Source organism: Hemiscyllium ocellatum, chromosome 24 (genome assembly GCF_020745735.1).
Source record: "Hemiscyllium ocellatum isolate sHemOce1 chromosome 24, sHemOce1.pat.X.cur, whole genome shotgun sequence".
Taxonomy (NCBI): domain Eukaryota; kingdom Metazoa; phylum Chordata; class Chondrichthyes; order Orectolobiformes; family Hemiscylliidae; genus Hemiscyllium; species Hemiscyllium ocellatum.
The window spans coordinates 17998103-18016218 of record NC_083424.1 but is presented as its reverse complement, the minus strand read 5'-3'; the positions used below and the strand labels follow the sequence as shown (position 1 = coordinate 18016218).

The 18116-nt window shown below is 40.3% G+C and overlaps 1 protein-coding gene across 4 annotated transcripts in view; it reads right to left on the bottom strand.

Annotated features, from left to right (window-relative positions):
• smtnb (smoothelin b) overlaps positions 1-18116 on the bottom strand; it is a 354299-nt gene that overhangs the window by 58867 nt on the left and 277316 nt on the right. For all 4 annotated transcript variants that reach the window (XM_060843540.1, XM_060843539.1, XM_060843542.1 and 1 more), the window contains 2 exons: positions 16624-16699; positions 10090-10260 (listed from right to left, as the gene is read on the bottom strand). In XM_060843540.1, coding sequence (XP_060699523.1) covers positions 10090-10260; positions 16624-16699 — 247 coding nt within the window. The remainder of the gene's footprint in view (positions 1-10089; positions 10261-16623; positions 16700-18116) is intronic.

Here is an 18116-nt window from a genome sequence, read left to right as displayed (position 1 = left end):
AAATACAGCAGGTGAGTTGGTTAAAGAGCATTTAAAAATAGCACTGCATGTGATGAAACAGGAAGCAGACAAAAAAAGCAAAAATTCAAAATTTTGCTAATGAAGACAAATGTTAGTATTACTTCCAATGATAGGTGAACCTTTAAAAGCAAGGTTAAGTGGGTCATATCAAATTGAAAGGAAATTGAGTGAGGTGAATTATTTGATAAGAATGCCAGATAGAAAATTACCTCACAATGTATGCCACATGAATATGCTAAAAAAGTATTTTGATAGTGAAGGAAATATAAAGTAGAATGTGTTACTGTTTACAACACAGAGCAAAGTACTAAATTCAGATGATTCTGAATTAGATATTACTCAAATTAAAGTGAATAACGAGGAAGTTCTCAAACATTAGGATAAATTATTTAGTTACCTTCCAGATGAAAATCTAAATGACTTGAAAGAGTTATTATGGGTAGTCCTCCTATAACATCGTAGTTGCATTCCACTGAAACCTTGCTTAATAGAAAATCGATTAATAGAAATAATGGGGCCTATGGGAAAAATGGGGTTGGAACGGACCAGCAATAAGTACCACTCACAGTCACTCAAAAATCACCCAAAAGCCTAACACAAAGTATAGCACAGCCTGAATGAAGGTTAAAATCATATTTATTATTGAAACACAAGTAAAATTGACACATTACATTGAAAAATATTGTTAATGCAGGGACAGAGGGTTATCACCATTATGATCATCACCACTTTCAGGTGCAATTGTGGTTGCAGACGTGGATGGCTGTGGTTTATTGTGTTCTGACTGTTTCTTGGGGGTTGGTTTAAATGAGACCTCAGTTTTTCCTGCCTTGCCCTTTTTCTTCTGTCTTGAAGAAGTTCCTCATAGGTATCTTTTTGAACAAACTAATATCCTGCTGCGTTCTACATTGTAATCGTTGTCCTCTAAGAGCTTCAACTGCCTCTCAATTTTCCTCAGGATAGAAGACAAAAGAGAAGTAGAAAGCTCTTGTGGTGCTGCATCTCGGACTTTATCTTTTTCATCTCCAGGTACCACTTCTGCTCAGCAACAAGCTGTTACAGATGAGCTGTACAGAGGTCTTCACAGTGGGTCTCAAGCAATATACTGTATAGGAGATTTTCCTCCGGTCTGCATAGTTCCTCTGTGCTGCAGTGTGTGGTGGCTCGATGGAATAATGTTCTGGTGCAGCTTCATTTGAGGATGTTGGGGCGATTGCTTCTGTAGTTCAATATTTGATCCAAATATGTTGCTTTCCTGTAGACGCTGGTTTGAAGTTCCCCATTGGCTGTTCACTCTACTGTGACATCTAGGAATGGCAGTTTGTTGTTGTTTTCATCCTCTTCAGTGAATTTTATGCCACCAGGATACATGAACATCAACTAGCCACAAAACAACATGACCTTCTCTCACTAGTATCCTTACATACAAAGGAGGAAGGATAACTGGGATAACACATCCATTCTAGGCCAAACAGAGATATGCATGAGAATTCCTGGAAGCATGGCTTTCCAACGGAATTCTATCAACAAACACATTGAGTTAGACCTCATCTGCCACCCACTGAGCAAAAGAACAGGAAATGATGTCACCACAGGAAATGACATCACCAACCCAAAGAAACCCAAACAGATAAATAGAAAGCAGTCATCCAGAGGCCCATTGAAGATGTTACCTAGTAGGGTGACGAAACATGTGGAAATGAACCTTCCAGTTCAGTGAGCAAAGATACATCCATAACCTAGGAGTAGATTGTGTGATATGCAGGTGTAAGAACAAATTAGAAAGGCAAGTGGTATGTATAAGAGTAATGCAGCCCTGCAGGAATTATTCCTGGGCTTATACAGGAATTATACAAGAATATTCTTATCTCAAAGAAGCACAATGAACATTTATTAGTTTAGTTTTTGAGATGAAACTGCTCAATGTATAGTACTGTGCCTCTCACATGCTCTGATAGCAGCTCACACTGGTGCATGGGCTGAATGATGTGGAAAATCTGACACGTGCAGAATAGCACTATTGCGATCAGAGGTAAGCGCTCTCGAAAATACAGTTCCCTAATTTTTCAGTGATGTTATAGCCAAATTGTGCTGCTGAAACATGCTTTATAAGAGAATTACCTGTACAATCACGTGATCATCTGGGGAGATAAATAGAAATACTCTGGGAATATTAATCTAATTACATATGATATAAATATAAGAAACACTGTTCCAATTAAGCAATATCCTTATAAACTTAACACGCTAAAGTCGGCACAGATTCAAGAAGAGATTGATTGTATGCTGAAAGATAATATAATCAAAGTGAGTTACATCAACTAGAGCTCACCCATAGAAATGGTGCCAAAAACAGATGGTATCAATATTATATGTGAACTATCACAAAGTCAGTGTAGTTACAAAGTCTAATTTTATTCCACATTTGGAAGACTGTAATAAAAAGATGGGACAAGCAACTTATATTTCTAAGTTGGACTTACTCAGAGGATACTGGTAGGTACCTTTATCCGAAAGAACGAAGACAATTTTGGCTTTCATGACACCGAATGGACTGTACAGGTTTAAAGACATGCCATTTGATATGAAAAATGCGCCAGACACATTTCAAAGACTAACCAATAACATCATTTCTGGATTATCCAATTGTGTGGTGTATATTGATGACCTAGTGATTTTTAGTCATATACGAAAGGAATATTTGCAGCATCTATCGGAATTGTTCAATTGACTTTTGGAAGCGGATTTGGTGATAAACCTAAGAGTGAATTCACGAAAGTCCAAGTCATCTTCTTGGGCCATGTCATTGGACATGGACAGATGACCCCACAGGATGTGAAAACAAAGGTTATTCGGAAGTTTCCCATACCCACAGCATAGAGGGCAGTACAACGATCCCTGAGATTGAGTGTTTCGGAAGTTAGTACCAAATCTTAACAGTGTTGTTGCTTCAGCTTCTGACTTACTGAGGTGCTGAAGATTTCAGTGGACAGAGGACTGTCAGAATGCATTTGAAAGCCTGAAAGCTGTGTTAACCACTACCCCAGTGTTAAACATGACTAACTATGCAAAGCCGTTGAAGGTGGCTATTGATGCAAGTGATCTTGGTGTCATTGCTGTGCTCTTAGAGTCTTAAAGATGTACAGCACTGAAACAGACCCTTTGGTCCAACTCACCCATGCAGAGCAGATATCCTAAATTAATCTCATCCCATTTGCTAGTACTTGGCCCATATCCCATTAAAACTGTTCCTGTTCATACACCCATCCAGATGCCTTTTAAATGTTGTAATTGTACCAGCCTTCACCACTTCTTCGGGCAGCTCACTCTATACACGCACCACCTCTGCGTGAAAAGGTTGCCCCTTAGGTCCCTTTTAAGTCTTTCCCCTCTCATCCTAAACCTATGCCCGCTAGATCTGGACTTCCCCACCTCAGGGAAAAGACCTTATCTATTTACCCTATCCATGCCCCTCATGATTTTACAAACTTCTATAAGGTAATGCCTCCGATGCTCCAGGGAAAAGAGCCCCAGCCTCAGTCTCTCCCTGTCGCTCGAAACCTCCAATCCTGGCAACATCCTTGTAAGTCTTTTCTGAACCCTTTCAGGTTTCACAACATCCTTCCGATAGGAGGGAGACCAGTCTTGCAAGAAGACAGCAAGACAAAAGGCTTATTGGGAATTTTTTTAGAAAACTGCATAAGCATCAACAGGTATATTCCATGATTGAGAAGGAGACCTTGAGTTTGATGTTGGTGTTACAACATTTCAACATTTATATCAGCAGTAATGTGTCTGAGACAATTGTATATATTGATTGTAACTACCTAAAGTTTTTGGAGAAATTTAAACATGCAAATTTAAGACTGTTTAGGAAGAACTTATTATTGCAGCCATTGAATTTGAACATTATACATATGGCAACATGAGAGAATGTAATTGCTGACGTATTGTCATGACTTTGATGAAGAAAGAAGGCGGTGTTCAGCGGCAGGTTAAAAATTGGACAGAAATAGACTGTAGAAGTGAGTGTTTACATGTTTAGAGTCAATGTAATGTACTTGTACTAATAATGTTAGAAGAAAGGTTTTTTAAAAATGAAACTAGCTCTGTATTTTGATAGTTCATTTTATTAAGGAGGGAGGCTTTAAGAGGTATATTTTGTCTTAGTTTCTTTCAGAAAACAATTGTGAGATAGATGACAAGCAGTCTATGAAAAGATAAACAACTTGTGAGGCCCTGGGGTATTCTTTAAAAGTTGGAACAATAGAAGCAGCCTAAGTGGGTGTGGTCAAGTATCCATGATTTTTAGTTAGCTCTCAGCAGTTGTTGCTGGGGTCTCAGCAGGGTTGGAAGGCAGTGAATCTGTCTTGGCTTCTACACTCTCTGTCTGGAATACCTCAGAGCCTCACAAGTTGTTTATCTTTTCATAGACTGCTTGTCATCTATCTCACAATTGTTCTCTAAAAGAAACTAAGACAAAATATGCCTCTTAAAGCCTCCCTCCTTAATAAAATGAACCATCAAAATACAGAGCTATTTTCATTTTGATGTTCTTCCCTCCTGGATTAGGAACCTGCATGTGAAACAATCTATTTTCTGAATTTCCTTTTTGCCAATGGTTTATGGGATGTTATTTTATTGGAACAGTAAATTAGTAATAATTACTGTATCTATTATTCTGTTAAGTTTTCCAACAGAGTTAAGGTATTCCAAGTTCTTTCCTTTGCTGTATTTCAGTTAGTGTTTGAATAAATTGTTTTGCTTATTGTCCAGTATTTTGACCAACTGAATTGCATCTGGAACACAGCACATTGCACTTACCTTTAAAATAGGAAAAGTTAGGGTCTAGGCTACCTTCTTGCTATATTTTGAGAGAGTTTGGTCTACTGCTTGTCTGACATCCAATACTGGATGAGCAGAAATTTCTTCTAATTAAAGATTTGGTAGATAAAATGTATTGTTTTCGGATCTCTCCACATATTCTGTCGTTTAGTTGTCAACTTTATCTCTTTTCCTGGCAGGTGATTAAAGTTAAATCCAATTGTTTGCAACATTGATGTAATATCTGATCCATAAATAACCTTCTGACTGAATTCCTGAGTCATTACAAAAACAATCTTTTTCCATCTCTGTAACATTTCCTGACTCTTTCTCATTTGTTACTACCTATTGCCAAAATCTTGCTTATGCCTTTGTTACCTCTGTTAGTTGATTATATCAACACATTTCTGGGCAAGACTCCCATAATCTATCCAATGTAAATGTGTCATTCAAAACTCTGCTTCCTGTACCCTCACTTGCACCAAGTTCTGTTAATTATCCAGTCTGCTACTCACTGACCTACAATGGCTCAGGATCAAGTCTTGATTTTTAGAATTCTCATTCTTGCCTTCAAATTTGTCTAAGGTTTTCTTGTCCCATTCTCTTATGTTCTCCAGCTTGACAATCCTACAAGTATCTACATTTATCCAATTCTGTCCACTTAAGTATCTCTCATTGGTGGCTATGCTTTCAGCTGCCAAAGCCCCAAATTCTTTCATTCCTTCCCTTTATGCCTTTATTCTTCTTTAAGAGACTTCTTAAAATCTATCTTTTTGATCAAATAAGTGAAATACTTTGTTCTATAATGTTCCTGTGAAGATCCTTGGGATGAAATAAAGAACTTCGAGTAAAAAATGAGGTCTGCAGATGCTGGAGATCACAGCTGCAAATGTGTTGCTGGTCAAAGCACAGCAGGTTAGGCAGCATCTCAGGAATAGAGAATTCGACGTTTCGAGCATAAGCCCTTCATCAGGAATAAGAGAGAGAGAGCCAAGCAGGCTGAGATAAAAGGTAGGGAGGAGGGACTAGGGAGAGGGGCGATGGAGGTGGGATAGGTGGAAGGAGGTCAAGGTGAGGGTGATAGGCCGGAGTGGGGTGGGGGCGGAGAGGTCAGGAAGAGGATTGCAGGTTAGGAGGGCGGTGCTGAGTTGAGGGAACCGACTGAGACGAGGTGGGGGGAGGGGAAATGAGGAAGCTGGAGAAATCTGAATTCATACCTTGTGGTTGGAGGGTTCCCAGGCGGAAGATGAGGCGCTCCTCCTCCAGCCGTCGTGTAGTTGTGTTCTGCCGGTGGAGGAGTCCAAGGACCTGCATGTCCTCGGTGGAGTGGGAGGGGGAGTTAAAGTGTTGAGCCACGGGGTGATTGGGTTGGTTGGTTCGGGCGGCCCAGAGGTGTTCTCTGAAGCGTTCCGCAAGTAAGCGGCCTGTCTCACCAATATAGAGGAGGCCACATCGGGTGCAGCGGATGCAATAGATGATGTGTGTGGAGGTACAGGTGAACTTGTGGCGGATATGGAAGGATCCCTTGGGGCCTTGGAGGGAAGTGAGTGTGGAGGTGTGGGCGCAAGTTTTACATTTCCTGCGGTTGCAGGGGAAGGTGCCGGGGGTGGAGGTTGGGTTGGTGGGGGGTGTGGATCAGATTTCTCCAGCTTCCTCATTTCCCCTCCCCCCACCTTGTCTCAGTCGGTTCCCTCAACTCAGCACCGCCCTCCTAACCTGCAATCCTCTTCCTGACCTCTCCGCCCCCACCCCACTCCGGCCTATCACCCTCACCTTGACCTCCTTCCACCTATCCCACCTCCATCGCCCCTCCCCCTAGTCCCTCCTCCCTACCTTTTATCTCAGCCTGCTTGGCTCTCTCTCTCTTATTCCTGATGAAGGGCTTATGCTCGAAACGTCGAATTCTCTATTCCTGAGATGCTGCCTAACCTGCTGTGCTTTGACCAGCAACACATTTGCAGCAGAGATGAAATAAAGAACTGCAGATGTTGAAAGTCTAAAACAAAAACAGAAATTGCTGGAGAAACTTAGCAGATCTGGCAGCATCTATAGACAGAAAGCAGAGCTAGCATTTCAAGTCTAGTGACTCTTGGGATATTCTGTTACAGTAAAAGCTCAACATAAAAAAAAGTTATTGTACTTAGCAATGTACAAAGCAAGACCTTATGTAATATTGATGATTGGTAGTGTTGAAGTCTTTAGCTGAGTAGAATTCACAGCACAAACAGGAATGCCTGGAACTGGACTATTTGCCAGCCCAAGTGCCTAGTATTAAATTTGGTATTAAAAGCTAGAATCAAGAATGACATGAAACTATCATGACTGCAAAACCATTGACTAATGTCCATTAGGGAAGAAAATCTGCTATCCTTATGCAATCTGGCATCCCTGTGACTTCAAACTCAATTTAACATGGTTGACTATTAACTACTCTTAGAATGGCCAAGCAAGCCTCTCAGTTCCAAGGTAATTAGGGATGGTTAACAGATGGGTACAGTCTTTCCTTCAGTATCCAAATTACATCACATCAAAAAATAAACAATATTTTTTGGCCGAATTTTACAGGTGGCTAACAGTCCTTACAGCAGAGTACAGGCATTCCAGCCCTTGATGTTGCATTAACCTGTGGAATTAATTTGAAGCCCATCTAACCTACACCATTCCATTCTTGTCCATATGCCTATCCAACCACCATTTAAATGCCCTTAAAGTTGACCAGTCTACTACTGTTGCAGGCAGTTCATTCTACACCCCTTCTACTCTCTGAGTAAAGAAACTATCTCTGACATCTGTCCTATATCTATCACCCCTCAATTTAAAGCTTTGTCCCCTCGTGCTAGTCATCATCATCAGAGGAAAAAGGGTCTCACTGTCCAACCTATCTAACCCTCTGATTATCTTATATGTCTCAATTAAGTCATATCTCAACCTTTCTCTCTCTAATAAAAACAAGTCCCTCAGTCTTTTCTTGTAAGACCTTCTTTCCATACCAGGCAACATCCGAGTAAATCTCCTCTGAAACCTTCCAAAGCTTCCATATCCTTTCTATAGTGCAGTGACCAGAACTGAATACAATACTCCAAATGTGGCCACACCAGAGTTTTGTACAGCTGCTGCATGATCTTATGGTTTTGAAACCATAAAACCTCTACCAATAAAGGCTACTCTGTGCCTTCTTAACAACCCTATCAATCTGGGTGGCAACTTTCAAGGGTCTATGTACCTGGAACCGAGATCTCTCTGTTCATCTATACTACCAAGAATTTTACCATTAGCCTAGTGCTCTGCAGTCCTATTACTCATTCCAAAGTGAATCACCTCATTCTGCATTAAACTCCATTTGTCACCTTTCAGCAGCTTATCTATGTATCTCTGTAATCTACAACATCCTTTGTCACGATCCACAACTCCACTGACCTTAGTGTCACCTGCAAATTTTCTAACCCATCCTTCTGCATCCTCACCTAGGTCATTTTTAAGCTCTGATCTCCAGCATCTGCAGTCCTCACTTTCTCCTAGTTGATTTTAACCTACTGCGAATCCTTTTGCAAGGATGCCTTCCTTGAAGAAGCTCTCCTCCTCCCTCTACAAGGATCTCAGTGAGTTTTAATAATTTCTCCAGCTTTCTCATTTCCCCTCCCCCCACCTTTTCTCAGCCCCAACCCTCAGACTCAGCACTGCCTTCTTGACCTGCAATCTTCTTCCCAACCTCTCCGCCCCCACCCCCTCTCTGACCTATCACTCTCACCTTTATCTCCTTCCACCTATTGTATTCCCAACACCCCTCCCCCAAGTCCCTCCTCCCTACCTTTTATCTTAGCCTGCTGGACACACTGTCCTCATTCCTGAAGAAAGGCTTATGCCTGAAACATCGATTCTCCTGTTCCTTTGATGCTGCCTGACTTGCTGCGCTTTTCCACAACACATTTTTAAGCTCTGATCTCCAGTATCTGCAGTCCTCACTTTCTCCTACTCCATTTATAAAAATGACAAATAACAATGGACCCAAAACAGATCCTTGTAGTACCTCACTAGTGACTGAACTTTAGGATGAATATTTCCCATCAACCACCACCCTGTCTTCTTTTAGCTACCCAATTTCTGATCCAAACCCCTAAATCACCTTCAATCCCATGCCTCCGTATTTTCTGAAATAGTCTTTATCAAACGCCTTATTGAAATCCATATACACTACATCAACCACTTTACCCTCATCCACCTATTTGGTCACCTCTCAAAGAACTTAATAAGGTTTGTGAGGCACGACTCTAGATGATTACAAATCCTATCTCTTATAGCCCTTTCCAACACTTTACCCACAACTGACGTAATGATCACAGGTCTATAATTTCCAGGGCTGTCTCTTGAACAAGGGAACAACATTTGCTATCCTCCAGTCTTTTGGCATTATTTCTGTAGACAATGATGACATAAAGATCAAAGCCAAAAGCTCAGCAATCTCCTCCCTGGCTTCCCAAAGAATCCTAGAATAAATCCCATCTGGCCCAGGGGTCTTATCTATTTTTACACTTTCCAGAATTGCTAACACCTCCTTCTTATGCACCTCAATCCCATCTAGTCTGGTAGCCTGTATCTCAATATTCTTCTCAACCACATTATCTTTTTCTAGTGAGAATACTGATGGAAAGTATTCATTTAGCGCTTTCCCTATCTCCTCTGACTCCACGCACAACTCCCCACTACAATGCTTGATTGGCCCTAATCTTAGTCTAGACGTTCTTTTATTCCTGATATATCTATAGAAAGCCTTAGGGTTTTTCTTGATCCTATACGACAATGACTTCTCATGTCCTCTCCTGGCTCTTTTTAGCTCTCTCATTTAGGTCTTTCCTGGCTAACTTGTAACTCTCAAGCGCCCTAACTGAGCCATCACATCTCATCCTAACATAAGCCTTCTTCTTCCTTTTGACAAGTGATTCAACTTCCTTAGTAAACCATGGCTCCCATGCTCGGCAATGTCATCCCTGCCTGACCAGTACATACTTCTCAAGGACCTGCAGTAGCTTGAATAAGCCCCACATTTCAATTGTACCCATCCCCTGCAGTTTCCTTCCCCATTCTATGCATCCTAAATCTTGCCTAATCGCATCGTAATTGCCTTTCCCCCAGCTATATCTGTTGCCCTGTGGTATATATCTATCCCTTTCCAAGATATACAAGCTTTCAATAAATTAGTAATTAATATTGCCCTCTGTTTGGAGTAACCAGTACTTATTCCATTACCTGCTTGAGTGATTTTCTCAGTCTTTGAGACTGACGTCACAATCTTCCCATCTGTAGATTTTTGTGTCTTAGATAGAGTCATTTCAGCAGTATTCAAGGATTTTCCTTTCTTCTCATCTGTTTTCTGCTTCAGTTCCTGTAGTCTCATTTCACGCTCTCTCTCTCTCTCATCTGAAGAGAGAAAAACACAACTGTTAGAGGAGTTAAAATCTATTTTCCTACTTTGGCAATGATCAATATTTAATGAAAAACAGTTATGTTAGACAGCTCTACATGTTAGTTCATGGCTACACCAATCCCACACATTTACTGCTTCCACATTGCAGTAATCCTTGGTGGCAGGACTGAACAAAATTTAGGCTGAACTTTTCACATGCACTGCCCTTAACACTTGAGTTTGCTCTACAGATCTAAATAAAGCAAGTGACAAAGAGCACCAATAAACTTTCCTCAATAGCACAACAGACTCTTATTTTCCTCAAAAATAAACGCTTAAAACTGAGATGGGCATTGAGTGTTCACCTGTTTTTCTCCCTCCCAGAGTAATCTTACTCTATGACACTTGTTAATTAGCTCAAGGTTTGTTCCTATTCATCAGAAAAAAATGATTCATCTAAATGAAAGTACTTTGTTCAATTTTTAAAAAAAATTCTGATTACACTGTAGCATTCACTTTCAGAAAGTACGTGGCTTGCAGCCCTACCTGAACTGACACAGAGTGAATATTGTACAGTGCGGTGTTCTGATTCAGTGGATAGAAGTAAATTATCGGATTCTAAATCCTTATTGCCACTTCTTCTTTGTCATTCGTAAGCTCCCCAGCCAAAACATCATCTATGATGATATGACATCAAGAAACAAGACAAGCCTACATTTAAGATTATTCTGCTTGCTACCTCCACACCCTTTCTAATTCAGTGATATTATTTGTACCCATGGGTTCATTTATTAGATAGTGTGATGACAAATGACACACTGATGGACTGAAGTGTTGGCACTAAACATGAAATTGTGATCAATAAGTCACAAAACTTACGAGCACTGTATGGTATGAAGCTCACTCCAAACATAACAGTGTTCAGGGCTGTTGTAAATGTCACCCTTAACAATGGACAGGAAACTTGAACATATTGTCAGCATTGTGGTATGTGAGCAAATAACCCAGATTGACACTTCAGTATGTTCTGGATTATTCTGTTTCTACAGTCAGAGAGTATTGTGTCAGGGTACTGAAAGAATGCTGGCAGACATAGAACATAGAACGTTACAGCGCAGTACAGTGCCTTCGGCCCGTGATGTTGCGCCCGACCTGTGAAATTAACTCGATGCCCGTCTAACATACACCATTCCATTATTATCCATATGTATGTCCAATGCCCATTTAAATGCTTTTAACACTAGCAAGTTATACTGCTGCAGGCAGGCTGTTCCATGCCCCTATTACTCTGAGTAAAGAAACTATCCCTGATATCTGTCCCAAGATCTATCACCCTTCAATCTAAAGCTATGTCCCCTTGTGTTAGCCTTCACCATCCGAGGAAAAAGGCTCACCCTATCTAACCTTTTCATTATCTTATACGTCTCAATTAAGTCACCTCTCAACTTTTTTCTCTCCAACAAAAACAGCCTCAGTTCCCTCAGCCTTTCCTCGTATGACCAGGCAACATTCGAGTAAACTCCTCTGAAACCTTTCCAGATCTTCCACATCCTTCCTATAATGCAGTGACCAGAATTACTCCAGGTGCAGGCTTTCTTGTGTTTTGTACAGCTGAAGCATGACCTTTTGGCTCCGAAACTCAATCTCTCGAGGAACAAATGCCAACGCGCCATATGCCTTCTTAGCAACCGTATCAACCTGGGTGGAAACTTTCAGGGATTTATACACCTGGACACTGAGATCTCTCTGTTACAAAGTCATAGAGATGTACAGCATGGAAACAGACCCTTCAGTCCAACCTGCCCATGCCGATCAGATATCCCAACCCAATCTAGTCCCACCTGCCAGCACTCAGCCCATATCCCTCCAAACCCTTCCTATTCATATACCCATCGAAATGCCTCTTAAATGTTGCAATTGTACCAGCCTCCACCACTTTCTCTGGCAGCTCATTCCATACACGTACCACCCTCTGTGTGAAAAAGTTGCCCCTTAGGTCTCTTTTATATCTTCCCTCTCTCACCCTAAACCTATGCCCTCTAGTTCTGGACTCCTCAACCCCAGGAAAAGACTTTGTCTATTTATCCTATCTATGCCCCTCATAATTTTGTAACCTCTATAAGGTCATCCCTCAGTCTCCGAAAATAGCCCCAGCCTGTTCAGCCTCTCCCTATAGCTCAAATCCTCCAACCCTGGCAACATTCTTGTAAATCATTTCTGATCCCTTTCAAGTTTCACAACATATTCCAACAGTGGCCTAACCAATGTCCTGTACAGCTGCAACATGACCTCCCAACTCCTGTACTCAATACTCTGACCAATAAAAGAAAGCATACCAAATACCTTCTTCACTATCCTATCTACCTGCGACTCCACTTTCAAAGAGTTATGAACCTGCACTCCAAGGTCTCTTTGTTCAGAAACACTCCCTAGGACTTTACCATTAAGTGTATAAGTCCTGCTAAGATTTGTTTTCCCAAAATGCAGCACCTCACATTTATCTGAATTAAATTCCATCTGCCACTTCTCAGCCCATTGGCCCATCTGGTCAAGATCCTGTTATAATCTGAGGTAACCCTCTTCGCTGTTCACTACACCTCCAATTTTGGTGTCATCTGCAAATTTACTAACTGTATCTCTTGTGCTTGCATCCAAATCATTTATGTAAATGACAAAAAGTAGAGGACCCAGCACCGATCCTTGTGGCACTCCATTGGTCACAGGCCTCCAGTATGAAAAACAACCCCCCACCAACACCGTCAGTCTTCTATCTTTGAGCCAGTTCTGTATCCAAATGGTTAATTCTCCCTGTATTCCATGAGATCTAACCTTGCTAATCAGCCTCCCATGGGGAACCTTGTCGTACACCTAACTGAAGTCCATATAGATCATATCTGCTGCTCTGCCCTCATCAATCCTTTTTGTTACTTCTTCAAAAAACTCAATCAAGTTTGTGAGACATGGTCTCCCATGCACAAAGCCATGTTGACTATCCCTAATCAGTCCTTGCCTTTCCAAATACATGTACATCCTATCCCCCAAGATTCCCTCCAACAACTTGCCCACCACCGAGGTCAGGCTCACTGATCTATAGTTCCCTGTGCTTGTCTTTACCACCCTTTTTAAACAGTGGCACCATGTTTGCCAGCCTCTAGTCTTCCGGCACCTCACCTGTGACTATCGATGATATAAATATCTCAGCAAGAGGCCCAGCAATCACTTCTCTAGCTTCCCACAGAGTTCTCGGGTACACTTGATCAGGTCCTGGGGATTTATCCACCTTTAACCATTTCAAGACATCCAGCACTTCCTCCTCTGTAATATGGACATTTTGCAAGATGTCACCATCTATTTCTCTACAGTCTATATCTTCCATATCCTTTTCCACAGTAAATACTGTTGCAAAATATTCATTTAGTATCATCTCCCATTTTCTGTGGCTCCACACAAAGGCCACCTTGCTGATCTTTGAGGTGCCCTATTCTGTCCCTAGTTATCCTTTTGTCCTTAATATATCTGTAAAAACCCTTTGGCTTCTTCTTAATTCTATTTGCCAAAGCTATCTCATGTCCCCTTTTTGCCCTCCTAATTTCCCTCTTAAGTATACTCCTACTTCCTTTATACTCTTCTAAGGATTCACTCGATCTATCCTGTCTATACCTGACATATGCTTCCTTCATCTACACTGCCAAGAATTTTACCATTAGCCCAGTTCCCTGCATTCCTATTACTTCTTCCGAAGTGAACTCCCTCACACTTTTCAAAATTAAACTCCATTTGCCACTTCTCAGCCCAGCTCTGTAGCTTATCTATGTCCCTCTGTAACTCACAACATTCTTCGGCAGTATCCATAACTCTACCTACTTTAGTGTCATCCACAAATTTACTAACCCATCCTCCACGCCCACATCAAGATCATTTATAAAAATGACAAACAGCAGTGGCCCCAAAACAGATCTTAGCAGCACACCACTGTAACTGAGCTCCAGGATGAACATTTCCCATCAACCACACCCTCCATCTTCTTTCAGCTAGTCAATTTCTGATCCAAACAGCTAAATCACCCTCAATCCCGAAACTCTGTATTTTGTGTAATAGCCTACCATATGGAACCTTATCAACTGCCTTACTGAAGTCCATATATACCACATCAACCGCTTTACCTTCATCCACCCATTTTGTCATCTTCTCAAAGAACTCAATAAGGTTGTTTAGGCACGACCTAACCTTCACAAAACCGTGTTGACCACGCCTGATCAAATTATTCCTTTCCAGATGATTATATATCCTTACGCTAATAACCTTTTCCAACACCTTACACACAAGTGACGTAAGGCTCACTGTCCTATAACTACCAGGGTTGTCCTGACGCCCCTTCTTAAACAAAGGAACAACATTTGCTATCCTTCAGTCTTCTGGCACTACTCTGGACAATGATGATACAAAGATCAAAGCCAAAGGCTCTGCAATCTCCTCCCTGGCTTCCCAGAGAATCCAAGGATAAATTTCATCCGCTCAGGGGTCTTATTTATTTTCAGATCTTTCAAAATGACTAAACATCCTCTTTGTCAACCGTAATCTCATCTAATCTAGTAGCCTGTATCTCCATATTCTCACTAACATTGCCCTCTTCCAATGTGAATACTGACAAAAAGTATTCATTAAGCACTTTTCCTATGTCTTCAGATTCCACACATAACTTCCCATAACTGTCTTTGATTGGCCCTAATCTTACTCTATTCTTTTATTCCTGATATACCTCTAGAAAACCTTAGGTATTTTCTTGATCCTATCTGCCAATAATTCTCATGACCCCTCCTGGCTCTTCTTAGCCCTTTCTTTAGATCTTTTCTGGCTGACTTATAACTCTTAAGCCCCCAACTGAGCCTTCACACCTCATCCTCATGTAAGCTGCCTTCTTTCTCTTGACAAGAGCTTCAACTCTCTTTAGTAAACTCTCTCGACAACTACCTCCCTGCTTGATAGGTATATACTTATCAAGGACCTGCAGTAGCTGTTCCTTGAATAAGTTCCACATTTCAATTGTGTCTATCCCCGCAAACCTTGCCTAATCACGTCATAATTGCCTTTCCCCCAGTTATACCTCTTTCCCTGCGGTAGATATCTATCCTTGCTCATTGCTATTGTAAAGACATATAGTACGTCAGACAAAATATGAAGTATAGTCATTTTCTACTTTTCTGGGCAGCATAAATAATTTTTTGACACTTTTAATAGCAGTAGGAAAAAGTAATTAATTTACATTGTTGAACATTTGGAACATTGTGTGGCTATAAAGGTCCTGAGGGCATGAAAGGCACTGTATTATTGCAGGTTATTACCTTATCATGTTTGGAAGCTTGACAAGAGCTAGCACAGCTTGAGTTCCGTCATGTACATCATGTAGCAAGACAAAGTTACAACAGCATGATATTTGATCACACTAAAGACCATAAGTATTAAAGACATATTGATAAGACCACAGCTTTGCTGACTCAGCATCTGTTGGCTACATGGAGGATCTTAGATTACTCAAGAAGTTCTTCACTGTTAGCTGGAACAAGGCAGGCAGAGTAAGCAGGCAATCAATTGTGCAGTTCTGCGAGATGCAAGATGAGCAACGGAACCGACTCGAGAATGAGCAAGATATATAATGGTGAGCTAAATAAGCAAACTTGTGATGTTTACTGCAGTTACAATAACTTCTGGAATCATCAGAATGTAGATCTGCTAGAAAAGAAACAGTAAGCCTGTAAATATATACACTGCAAGCTATTGAACATAGGCTGGTGTTTAAAATAATAAAAAAAGCAGGAAGTTACATCTCTGTCATATTGGCCTAAATAGTCAAAAACAGACTTAATACGTTTTAAGACAAGATTGCAATCCTTTGTATGAAGGAATGCCACCACCACAAAATAGTCCTCAATTGCATTAATTAATATGCACTGTGGATTAATATCCAATGTTCTCACTAAGATAAATGTGTATATGACTATTGAACAGCCTGAAAAACACTGTACAATTCTTTTTCTAGAATTCTTATGCACATATGTACAAAAAGAAGTGTTAGAATCCCACGTGGAAGAATGGGTCACCAAAAGGGAACATTGTCCATTGAGACATTAATTCAGATTACCCAGGCTGACTCTAATTAGGATTCTAATTATGCCCAAATGAAACTTTTGCCTGTCCATTAGGGATAAGTAAAATTTTAGATCTCAACACAGCCTACCACTATCCTTCAATTTGTAATGTCTGGCGTCTGCTCAGGATCTCCCACAGTGCAGGTTCAAGATTTCCTATTTTTCAAAGTCACAGGAATAATCCCAAATTATTTTTACAGTGCTATCTTGTTTCTTGTTTAAGCCACCTACCTCTTTTCTTTTTCCGGAGCTCCCTCATTGCAGCTCGAATTATCTTCCTTTCCTCATAATCTGTTGTGGCATCAAGCTTCAGAAAATATAAGAAAAACAATATCATAATATTGCAATACTTCAAAGGATACAGATCTTTTAGCTTCTCTAATGCTAACACTACAAGACTTGAACTTTTATGGTGCCTCACCTGGTTTGAGCAGCGAGTCAATGTGCTACAATGACAAGGAAAATCCCAGATTTGAGTTTCAACCTGTGCTGTTAATTGATTTCAATTAGGGTTCAATATAGGTTCTATAATTGACTTTGGTGAAAAAGAGCTAGTAAAAATTAGTCAAGGTTACAACCTTTGCCAGCAAAGCCCATGGAAAGTTGTGAAAATGGATGCAGGGTATTTGTGTAAAAGATCTTGGCAGCTTTGCTCACCAAATAAGCAAACACAGAAGAAGTCCATGGAACTATTTTCTAGCAAGAAATCAGCAACTTCATAATTTATAAAAGTATGTAAATTTGGGAGAAATAAGAGAAATAAAAGACTGGAAAAGTATAAAAGATGGTGACTGACACTTCCTGGGTTAATGGAAACTCATACATAGGAACTTTGGCTAGAGACTCCTTTTGTTCACCATTTATTCTGGAGTCAGTTCTTTCATAGTTATTGAAGATTGAGATTAGGTTACTCAGTCGATAAAACTCCAACTACTTTAGAATTTTCCTTTCCTTCTACTCTTACTGTAAGTGACATATATGCAAAGTTCTACATGCTGGTAAAAATTTTCTATGCTGAGCACAAAAAATTTTTAGAACCAAAGAATATTCAGACTAATGTAGCTAAATATGCAAATTTTTCATATCTGAATGAAAAAAAATCGATTGATCAAACAAACATTAATATTTTCATAATGGAGTGTAATATTCCAGTAAAAACTAAGGCAGCCACGATATCTGATCAATTATGTAAACCATACAATCCTACAGCAATTTTTTAAACCTAAAATGATCACTCAACCATTTAAGTGTATAGTAGAATTTTTCAAAAGGTAGGTATTGACAAGACATTTGAATATTTTGGGATATCAGTATTTCTACTCAGTAGTTGCTTCTCTTACAAACATTTACATTAGGATTTTATTCTGAGTGACAGAGATGCATCTCCAACTGTTTGCTCCTATTTAGAGTATTTGAAATAATTTATAAACAGATCACTCACAAATACCTCAATTTAAGTATTCTTTGCTATTTGGTGCTACACTTAATACATCAGGATTGTGGATGGTGGGGTTTCTTGCCCTGCCATTTGAAGAGCAGTGGGGAACATATCCCCATAACCACTTAATACTTCAACATGCATTAATTAGCTGAGGACAGAGCTTCCATCCCTTGCTCATGTAGACGTTCCACCGCAGGGAAGTAACAGCTAATCTGACTTTAAGTCCTGTCGTCTATGACAAAGTTTTTCTTAGTGGAGAGGAGATGGTGGGTATAGTGGTGAT